Raw genomic sequence first — 12,243 nt, 5'->3', positions numbered from 1 at the left:
TAAAAAAAAGTTACAGATTAGAGTATTGTGTTACTCTGCAGTATAACTAGTAAAGTAATAGTTCATTACTTGTGTTTTTTCTAATGCATTCCCTCCACGATGTTCACAAGTACATTTCACAAAGAAACACACTGCATTACACAAGATTTAAGAAGAAATACTACACTTTCATTTAAAAAATAACCATTTTAAACACCAGAAAACACCACAATACACAATAAACTTGTTTTTTACTTTACAGACTCCATGGACTTTTCTGGCTTGTCTCTTATAAAACTCAAAACTGAAGAAATGGATACACAGGTAATTTTTAGTATGCGTACTAAAATATGAATATACATTTATACATATATACATACATATATATATATATATATATATATATATATATATATATATATATATATATATATATATATATATATATATATATATATATATATATATACACACACACACATGTAATATATAATATTAAAAAAAATAAATAAATATATATATATATATATATATATATATATATATATATATATATATATATATATATATATATATATATATTTATATATATACACAAACACATACACACACACATATAGAGCTGCAGTATCCAGGCTAATGTCAGCAAACCACCAAACAGCAGAACCAGCTCCAACAGCAGTAACTGTGGATGCAAGAGGAAGCTCTCTGAAAGGGATGTACGGCTGATAACCCAGATTATATCCAAAAAAACAAAACCACAGCTGCCCGACTCAACTCTCCTGTTTCCACCCAAACTGTTGGTCTGGAGCAACAAACCTTTGCTCATTTGTGCCCATTCTAAACGCCAGTTTCAATGGTGCCAGCAGCAAAATCTTGTGCTGTGGACAATGTGGAACATGTATTGTTCTCTGATGAGTCCACCTCCACTGTCTTTCCCACATCCGGGAGAGTTACGGTGTGGAGAAGCCCCAAAGAAGCCCTACCCAGACTGCTGATGCCTAGAGTGAAGCATGGGGGATCACTGAGGGTTTGGGCTGCGATATTATGGCATTTCCTAGGTCGAATACTTGTGCTAGATGGGAACTGGGTCACTGCAAAGGACTACCCAACCATTCTAGAGGACCATGTGACCCAGTGGGTCAAGCATCTTGAAAGCAGTGGTGTATCAGGATAATAATGCAGCCTCACACACAGCAGGACTGAAGACAGAGTGGTTTAATGAACATGAAATTGAAGTTTAACATCTCCCATGGCCTGCACGGCACCCAGAAGCAAATATTTTTGAGCACTTTGGGTGTTTTGGAGAAGCGAGTCAGGAAAGGTTTTCCCCCAGCAGCATCAGTAGTGACCTGAACACTATTCTGAAGAGGAACAGCTCAGAATCCCTCTGGCCGCTGTGCAGGACTCCTGTCTGTCATTCCCAACAACAACTAATACTGTATTAGCTACAAAAGGAGGCCCAACACTAAAACCAGGCCTTTCAGTTTCATTGACCAACCGCTGTACACATACACTACCTGACAAAAGTCTTGTGAAGGATCCCACTATTAAGAGCAGCAGATAATAACTTGACGTCTAGTTGATCATGTGTGAAAGTGTCAGAAGGTGGATTTCTCTGCTGAATCATCTGTTGATCTGCATCCCAATCATCACTAATACTGCAGAAGACCTACTGGAACCAGCATGGAGCCAAGATTCTGACAGAAATCAGTCAAGTTTGGTGAAGGAGAAATCATAACAATCATAAGTATGATAATGAGTGTGTGTGTCTGCAATGTTTATCACAGTGACTGATATAAGTGTGTGTGTGTGTGTCTGCAATGTTTATCACAGTGACTGATATAAGTGTGTGTGTGTGTGTGTGTGTCTGCAGGTGAGGGTTCTGGAGCTGGAGAAGCAGCTGTCCAGTGAGCGTGTGCGTCTTGGTGAGCTGCGTAAGAAGCATTATGAGATGGGTGGACTCCCGTTGGATACCCCGGAGCAGAACACACTCCACAGTTACCCTCCTGCGCAGAACACACTCCACAGCTTCACTCCTGCGCAGAACACACTCCACAGTTACGCTCCTGCGCAGAACACACTCCACAGTTACGCTCCTGCGCAGAACACACTCCACAGCTTCACTCCTGCGCAGAACACACTCCACAGCTACCCTTCTGCGCAGAACACACTCCACAGCTACGCTCCTGCGCAGAACACACTCCACAGCTTCACTCCTGCACAGAACAACTTTGACAGCTCGCTGCCCACCGTCTTCCCTGACCCACCCACCATGGATCTACCCAGTCTGGATGCTTTCAGCCTGGAGCCGCCTAAACCCAACCCTCCTGCTCCAGAACCAGCCAAACCCAGCTCCAAACGCTCCTCCATCTTCCAGAAGTCTGGCAACATGCTCAGGAACGCGGTGAGTTGTGCTTAATCTGCACCTACCAAGATTATTGTAGTAAACTAAGATTAAGAATAATGCCAGATTCACATAAAACCCCGACGCTACCTGAGCCCAGGCACCTTGTGTTTGAGCCTGTGTTTTAAGCACACAGGCGTGTGCTTAAAGAAGTGACAGAAGAGGACACTGAAGGCTGGCTTTCATCCTTTCTGCATACCTGTCAACCCTCCCTTTTTGCCAGGATTCTCCCATTTTTGACCATTCTATCCTGTTATCATCCTGTTTAAGCATTTCTTGTATCTTTATATGAAAAGTGGAGGTAGCATCAAAGAGCCGATCTTAAATGTGATAGTCTAATTTGAAGAGTTGTTCAAGAGAGTTATGCTTTCGCTTTATTTTGGCTTGAAATGAATGTAAAAATCTCCACCTTCACCTTGATATATAAAGATAGATACAGTGCATCCGGAATTATTGATAGCGCTTGACTTTCTCCACATTTGTTTATGTTCCAGCCTAGGGCTGTGCGGTGGATGAAGTTCTGGCTTAGGGTTAGGGTGATATCGATATGATTCCCCAATGCGATGTGGTATTATGAAATATCGTTCGTATCGATATGGGTTGAGGCCACACGTGTGCATTCTGCGTTAAACAGACCACTCCAGAGTAGCATGCGAGCTCCACTTGCACAAATGAATGATTCACTCCATGAGTCAAACAAAAGATTTGTTCAAAATGAATGAATTGTTCAAGAACGACCCATCACTGAGGCCACATGGAGGATCATGCAGTGCTGGTGTTGTATCCAAACCTGACTGCTGGGATAAATCTGACTCCCCCTCGCGTACACGCACGTCACATCGCTCCTGCAGCTGTCACAGCGGTTTATCAGAAACATTTTATCTGTTATTTCTGCTGCAACTGACAGCAAGAAAGAACATGGAAGCCTTGTCAAATTTACAAGCAGCACCTGAATGTGTTCACAAGAATTAAAAACACCAAAATGAGACTAATTTATAGCGCATTTCGAAAGTGAAAGCAGCTCATATTCACTGATTATAAGTTCAGTATTATTACACGACGGTCTCTTCTTTATATTCTAACACATTCAGCTCTGTTATAATGACTGTTTACATTTATATGCTGAACCAGCATTTGATCACAGCACTGTGAAACTGTTTCATTACTCCTCATATGTCTAGTCTATTCGCTTTCATCTCCTCATTTAATATTTAGTAAAACAAGTTTAGTCAAAACAAAAGGAAAAGTGCAGGGTTTTAAAGAGCCCATATTATAGATGAAATAGGGTCATATTTAGGTTGTGAGGGTCTCCAACAACAGTCTAATATGCATGCAAGGTCATAAAACACTTTGATGGTCTTATAATCTGCATTTATTTTTACCTAATTATCCCAGCGACTCCCATATGAATCGTTCAGCGATTCATTTGTTCCCAACCCCCTCCTCAGCGCGAAGCTAATCTGCGCTGATTGGACCGATGACAGCCTGCTGCGATTGGTCGACAGTGACAGGCTTCAGCACGAGACAGAGTGAAATGCCCAGCTGCTAATCAACTATATAAAAGTAGTCACAGTGCACACGCGCTTCATAGTGTAAGGCTTTTTTCACACACACACACACACACACAACCCTCCTCAGAAGAACTGGGGAGATCGACGCGAGTCTCTCTCTCTCCCTCTCCCTCTCTCTCTCTCACACACACACACACACACACAACGCTCCTAAGAAGAACTAGGGAAAGCGACGCGAGTCTCTCTCTCTCTCTCTCTCTCTCTCTCTCTCTCTCTCTCTCTCTCTCACACACACACACACACACACAACGCTCCTCAGAAGAACTAGGGAAAGCGACGCGAGTCTCTCTCTCTCTCTCTCCTCTCTCTCTCTCACACACACACACACACACACACACACACACACACACACACACACACACACACACACACACACACACACACACACACACACACACACACAACGCTCCTCAGAAAAACTAGGGAAAGCGACGCGAGTCTCTCTCTCTCTCTCTCTCTCTCTCTCTCTCACACACACACACACACACACACAACGCTCCTCAGAAGAACTAGGGAAAGCGACGCGAGTCTCTCTCTCTCTCTCTCTCTCTCTCTCTCACACACACACACACAACGCTCCTCAGAAGAACTAGGGAAAGTGACGCGAGTCTCTCTCTCTCTCTCTCTCTCTCTCTCTCTCACACACACACACACACACACAACGCTCCTCAGAAGAACTAGGGAAAGCGACGCGAGTCTCTCCCTCTCTCTCTCTCTCTCTCTCTCTCTCTCTCTCACACACACACACACACACACACACAACGCTCCTCAGAAGAACTAGGGAAAGCGACGCGAGTCTCTCTCTCTCTCTCTCACAGACACACACATACACACACAACGCTCCTCAGAAGAACTAGGGAAAGTGACACAAGTCTCCTGTCTCCTAGCTTACGATCGATCGCCATAGCAACGACAAACGGCAGTGGAACGCGAGCTCACAAAAGCCTTTAACGTTAAATCCGTAAACAAAGCGGCACGCGTCGCGTTTTTAACGTGGCTTACATGTGATAAGAGAATATAAGAGTAACCGCGTGTACTGTACCAGGTTAACAAGTAACAAAACACAATAAATACATAATTTGCAAGTTAAACGAGGCAACAATTTTAATCGCACTTACTTACACTAGTGAATAAACCTCAACCACTGACTCTTCACAGTTCACAACTCATCTTTGGGTAGAGACTGTCAATATTATCCATCTGAGCACAGCGTGACTTCATTGGACCGGCGGCGTCTGTGTGTGTGTGTCTAGTGTTTTTTTCTGTGTTAGTGGGCGGGGCCGCAGGTAACTACAGTAGCGCGTAACTACTGGCGAGGCTTGTGTTTCGTGGCTGCGTCATCACGAAACACCTAATGACTCGTTATCAAGACGACTCGTTTGAAGCACTATGAGTCGACTCTTTTATAGATGAATCAATAGTTTTAAACACTGTACACTTACAGATTTAAGCCTTAGCTGGATATTTCACTTCACTTAGAGCTGTGTTACACACTACATGGAAGGGCATTTTCAAAAATCCATAATATGGGCTCTTTAACATGGAGTGAAAGACTTCTCTACAGATATCTGTGATATGTGCACTGTTAATAATTGAGCACAATACACACATGTAAATGTGTAACTAAACACATACACAGCTGATTTAATCGTTTATAAATCACACAACTGTGGTTACTTTGTTATTTACACAGCAGCACAGTAGAGCTGTGTATAGTGTTGAGCAGGAGAAAACCCTGTACTGTATTAATTTATCAAAGATTTTGTGCAGCGGTTATTTATTGTGCAGCTGTTTAATTGTAAACAGGAAGGGAAACCCCTGTGTTTGAGTATATTTTGCCCAAAAACTGTTGAATAGTTTTAATAAAGGCTTTAACTCTCAAGTAACCATTTATGGGAAAATACTGGATCTATATCATATACCGTCATTCCTCCTAAAAATACTGGGATATGATATTTAGCCCATATCGCCCAGCCCTATTCCAGCCTTATTCCAAAATGGATTCACTTAATTTCTTTCCTCAACATTCTACACACTATCCCCCATAATGACAATGTGAAAAAAGAGTTTTAGAAATTTATTACAAATAAACACCTGTAAAGTCACATGTACATCAGTATTGACAGGCTTTGCTCAATACTTTGTTGATGCACCTTTGGCAGCGATTACAGCCTCAAGTCTTTCTGAATATGGTGCCACAAGCTCGGCACACCTGTCTTTGGGAATGTTTGCCCGTTCCTCTTTGCAGTACCTCTCAAGCTCTATCAGGTTGGATGGGAAGCGACGGTGTACAGCCATTTTCAGATCTCTCCAGAGATGTTCAATAGGATTTAGGAAACTGGACAATAGGAAACTAAACTTAAACTTTGAAAAATGAACTACACTGTTACAGTTTACTATGATCCTTCATGTGAAGCTACTTTGACACAATCTACATTGTAAAAGCGCTATACAAATAAAGGTGAATTGAATTGAATTTAGGTTTGGGCTCTGGCTGGGCCACTCAAGGACATTCACTGAGTTGTTGTGAAGCCAGTCTATTGATATTCTGGCAGTGTGCTTTGGGTCATTGTCCTGCTGGAAGATGAACCGTCGCCCCAGTCTGAGGTCAAGAGCACTCTGAAGCAGGTCTTCATTCAGGATGTCTCTGTACATCGCTGCATTCATCTTTCCCTCTATCCTGACTAGTCTTCCAGTTCCTGCTGCTGAAGAACATCCCCACAGCATGATGCTGCCACCACCATGCTTCACTGTAGGGATGCTGTTAGCCTGGTGATAAGCGCTGCCTGCTTTTCTCCAAACGCAACGCCTGGCGTTCACTCCAAAGAGTTCAGTTTGAGTCTCATCAGAGCAGAGAGTTTAGTTTCTGATGGTCTGAGAGTCCTTCAGATGCCTTTTGGCTAACTCCAGGTGGGGAGTGTCTTCAGTCTGGCCACTCTACCATACAGGCCTGATTGGTGGATTGCTGCACAGATGGTTGTCCTTTTGTAAGGTTCTCCTCTCTCCACAGAAGAACGCTGGAGCTCAGACAGAGTGACCATCGGGTTATTGATCACCTCCCTGACTAAGGCTCTTCTCCCCCAGTCACTCAGCTTAGATGGCCGGCCAGCTCTAGGAAGAGTCCTGGTGGTTCAGATATTTTCCACTTACGGATGATGGAGGCCGCTGTGCTCACTGGAACTTTCAGAGCAGCAGAAATGTTTCTGTAACCTTCCACAGCCTTGTGCCTCCAGACAATCCTGTCTCAGAGGTCTACAGATAATTCCTTTGTCTTCATGACCCTTATATAGACAGGTGTACGCCTTATCAGATCATGTCCAGTCAGCTGAACTGACCACAGGTGAACTCTAATGAAGCTGCTGAAACATCTCCAGAATGATCAGTGGAAACAGAATGAACCTGAGCTTCATTTAGAGCTTCACACCAAAGCCTGTGAATACTGATGTACATGTGATTTTACAGCCCCAGGAGGAATAAGGCTGTAACATAAACAAATGTGGAAAAAGTGAAGCGCTGTGAATACCAGATGCACTGTAGATGAGTAGACAGAATAGAGATAGATAGAAGGCAAATACCTGCATATGCACTGCGCACAGGTGACTGACGGACACGCTCCATATAATGACACTGTTCTCAGATCAGCTTCTGTACACACCATTTGAAGATGAGTGAAAGTGAACACTTTATCATTTGGGTGTGTTTTTAAACAGATGAATACACTTGATATTAAACACAAATAATTTTGACTTAAAGGAGCACAGATAGTATGAAAGTAATGGATTGTGTTCATTATAGATCTGTGTTTAGCTCTCTACGCAATTATGCTGATGACAAAACAAAACAACCGCTTGATCCCGGCCCGGCCCGAAGATAGTGGCAGGAAAAATCAACCTACGGGCCGGGTCGGGTCAAGACTAGGCTTGGGCAGAGAATCTAAGACGTGACCAGACGTGAAAAAAAACATTTGCAGCGAGGTATAAAATAGATTGGGATTGGACCTAAAACTCTTGGTCAAAAAAGATGTTTGTTAACTAAAACAATTCTGCTTATCCGGGTCCAGGATGTGGGGTCAGCGGTTTCACGAGAGAACCCCAGACTTCCCTCTCTCCAAACACTTCTCAATGCCTTCTCAGACTCGCCAAGAGTTGTAGTCCCTCCAGTGTGTCCTAGGGTCTCTCCGGGGTCTCCTCCCAGAGGAAACTCATTTTCTGAGCAAACGGCAAACTCGACAAACTGAAATAAAATAATAATTATCAAAATAAACAATCATTTTCAGAGGTAACAGGCAGTCATTCTGTGGTGTAAAACAGAGAAATAACAGTAGATGGCGCCAAACACCTTTTCTCCATTTGCTAAATAACATAAAGTAGTAATATTTCATCACATATCTGAATTAGTTTCATCATTTAAGATGCTTTTGTGTGGTTTTGGGCTCAGTGTTTGTTCAAACTATTATTTAAGTAATTACTAAAACAATATAAAAACTCATTTAAAATGCAAAACTATAATACTCTTGGCATTTACAGCTCTATTATAATGAAATTCACACACCCAATCAACTTTCTGCTCTTCTCTCCCACAGTTTCGGTGAAAGGAAACCAGAAACCTTCTGATCATAGTGTACATTAGTAATTATTCTGTTCTCCATCATTCTCTCTCTGTGTTCTGCTGTGTGGTGTAAATTATAGATGTACTATAATCATGTTTATTAATTTATAACATTATAAACTTCTCATTATCTCAGTTTGTTGTATTATTATATATTTCAAATATTTCAACACAAACAAGGGTATTATTGATAACCATTAAAGAGCTGGATCAGGATGTAGATGACTGCTGTTATATCTGGGATCTTTTTCACATTTAAAGTAAATGTAAGTGCATACCGTGGTGAATAAATGATTAATAAGCTGTGGAAGTGATGCACTTGTGTTGTTGTTTTATATTAACAACTCTTGCACTGAATATGTTTAGTTTTTTTGGCTAAATGCCTTAAAATGTTTCTAATATTATTTCTTTTTTAACATTTATATTCAGACCTGATTATTCCATCACCTTTTGACTTGATGAAAACACATGTACCATTTGTGTCACTGGTGTTACCTGCTTTTCTAGTAATATGAACTATTTATTTTATTCATATTATTTATTAAATTACCCATTCATTTTATTCACGTCTACTCCTATACCCCCTTCACAGTAATGTAAGAACAGTAATTATACCAAGTATATTATTCTTATTAAATTACCCCTTAAATTGTGTTTTATTACCGTCTATCACTACCCCAACCCTCACAGTAATGTAACAACAGTAATTATACAGAGCAATATTCATTCATTCATTCATTCATTCATTTTCTTTTCAGCTTAGTCCCTTTAATAATCTGGGGTTGCCACAGCGGAATGAACCGCCAACCTTTCCAGCATGTTTTACACAGCGTATGCCCTTCCAGCTGCAACCCATCTCTGGGAAACATCCATACTCATTCACACTCATACACTACAGCCAGTTTAGTTGATCAATTCCCCTATAGCGCATGTGTTTGGACTGTGGGGGAAACCGGAGCACCCGGAGGAAACCCACACCAACACGGGGAGAACATGCAAACTCCACACAGAAACACCAACTGACCCAGCTGAGGCTCGGACCAGCGACCTTCTTGCTGTGAGGCAACAGCGCTACCTACTGTGCCACCGCGTCACCCCATATTGTTTATTAAATTACCCATTAAACTGTAGTTTATTAACATATAACCCTAACTGGGAACCTACCTCTTAAAATACCGTCCCAAAATCCACACATGCGCAGTGTGTCCAGCTGTGGACAGAAGGTGTTTTGCTTGCTGTGGCGACCTCTAGTGGCCAGATCTGGATACTGATATTAGCAGAATCAGAAATGAGCTTCATTCACTATGTGACTTGTTTGTGTTACAGGAGCTCAGTGTACATACATATTAACACAAGGGGACACACATTTACATAAGTGGAAAATAAAGTAAACAATAATTATACATGCAGCATTTTTGCAGTTGTACTGTCGAATCCCTTTAAGACAGATTGTGTGAGTGGTTGAAGATGGATAATGTAATACCTGCCCGCATGACTATCACATTGCTTAATTTGGTAATTTAATGAAAAATAAATGGATTATTTTGGTTTTGTTGCAATAATATGTTGATTGTAGCAATTTATACACACAAATGTGGATATTAAAATGTAAAAGTTTGTAAAGTTATTGAGTCTGTGCCTAATTATAGAACATATTATATGGATTTGAAGTCATGAATATCATGAGTCTATCCACCTATCATTAAATAACTGCTAAAACAACGGTGCTGCAGAAATAAAAACAATGTTATCATCATAAGGAGAACTCTTAGATTGTCAGATTCAGTTATTTAGGTTTTATTTATTGTCATTTATTTTCTTTAGTTTTTCATTCCTTCATTTTTTTCTTTAGCTTGTCCCTTAATTCATCAAAGGTCGCCACAGCGGAATGAACTGCCAACTATTCCAGCATATGTTTTACACAGCGGATGCCCTTTCAGCTGCAACCCAGCACTGGGAAACACCCATACACTCCATAAACGCAATGTAAATTTGTGATTGCTGACCTTACTAGGGTTTACATATTTAACAAGACCAGCCACCATTGAAAAGTTGCAGTAATTCTGTGTCCCAATTCTACTATCCATCCTCAATAGTATTCGAAAATAGAAATGTGTGTGTCCAGTAGTATGTTGAAAAGAAGAGATGATCCCAAGGTTCCTACATTCCTGGACCAGGCCGTAGCACCTGCTGTGGTGGTCATGGATTCCTGTGAGACTCCAGGGACTGCCGAGTCTTCGCTGACATCCTGCGTTCTCCGGCGCCTAGACTGCAGCTCTCCACAAGACATTTTGCCATAGGAGAAATGGTTGTGCTAACTGAGCCAGGTTTCTCCCGAGGTTTTTTTTTTCCTTCACTTTCGCCCATTGGTGAAGTTTTTTTTTTTTCCTCGCCGCTTGCTTGCATAGTTCAGGACTTGTAGAGCTGCGCATCGATGAATTACTCTTCAGTGTTTGGACTCCCAGCAGTGAATATTAAACCACACTGAACAGGGGTCCGTTCTTCATACCTCGCTTAAATGATGATTTGGCGGATCCTGGATCTGTTCATCTTGATAACTGATCTCTGGCTAATTTGGTTCTTCAAACAAGTTGGTGAATCAGATTAAAATGTCTGGATGAACTGATCTGAGATCTGTGTGTGTTGTGAAGGACAGATCTATCCATCCTCCAAATCATGATCAGCAATGCAGCGATTGGCTGACGGCACAGCAGCGTGATGACATCATCTGATTAATATTTAATTATCCATCTAAACAAAATTACGCGATTAAAATTAGCAGTAAACGCTTTTTTAAATATGATACACAATCATTTTTTCCACATGTGTTGTGAGCTGCAGGCTTTACACTTTCAAGTGTCAAGAGTATTCATCATGTATTTCAATGCATATCAGTGTATTTAGTTCTACATTTAGAGAAGATTTTCTTTATTATAGTAGCCTAGGCCTACTCCAGTTTTTTTAATCGCTGTTAGGAATAGCTTCATGAATTAATTTAGCATCAAAAAAGCATTTTGATACCAGTAAAGGTGTCTGCAACTTTTTTGAAGCATCATATCACCGCTATATTAGCGGTCAAAACAAGTGCATGAGTGCATAAATTATTATCTTTTAAAAAAAAGTTGAATATTGTGCATGCATTGTTCATATCAATAAATGTTCTCTTTGAACCACCAGGTGGCAGTCTTTGTACATTTATTTCTGAGTGCAGATTGCATAAGTTTTAATAATATATATATTTTTACTTTATATATATATATATATATATATAGTTAAAAAATATATATATATATATATACATACATATATATATATATATATATATATATATATATATATATATATATATATATATATATATATATATATATATATATATATATATATATATATTTACTATTTCCTCAAGTGTCCATAACTACTACTGTAAGAAAATATCAGCATTTGGTACATTCAGTATTATCTTTGCTTGAACTGACCCGATCTAATCCTGTTTATATGAATTGAACCTGCCCCCAAGCAGGTTTGAGCTACCAGAACTGTTGCTATGACAACAAGTCTCAGATGAGTTTTGAAGAACGAAACAATCCTGGATCGTATCAAATCGTCAACATCCAAATCCAGCTAACTGAGTAATCCACGTACGAAGAAAGGACCCCTACACTGAGGTTATCTAAA

At 40.6% G+C, this 12,243-nt stretch overlaps 1 protein-coding gene across 1 annotated transcript in view; it reads left to right on the top strand.

The window, feature by feature from the left end:
- Positions 1–8,879, top strand: part of LOC130236124 (huntingtin-interacting protein 1-related protein-like) — a 48,075-nt gene extending 39,196 nt beyond the window's left edge. Inside the window, exons 30-32 of the mRNA XM_056466715.1 lie at positions 242–303; positions 1,856–2,386; positions 8,540–8,879. Of these exons, the coding sequence (XP_056322690.1) occupies positions 242–303; positions 1,856–2,386; positions 8,540–8,548 (602 nt within the window). The 3' untranslated portion in view covers positions 8,549–8,879. The remainder of the gene's footprint in view (positions 1–241; positions 304–1,855; positions 2,387–8,539) is intronic.
- The last annotated feature ends 3,364 nt before the right edge of the window (positions 8,880–12,243 follow it).

This window comes from Danio aesculapii, chromosome 10 (genome assembly GCF_903798145.1).
Source record: "Danio aesculapii chromosome 10, fDanAes4.1, whole genome shotgun sequence".
Lineage (NCBI taxonomy): Eukaryota > Metazoa > Chordata > Actinopteri > Cypriniformes > Danionidae > Danio > Danio aesculapii.
Note: the sequence above shows the minus strand (reverse complement) of the source record. Positions and strands in the feature narration are given on the sequence as shown.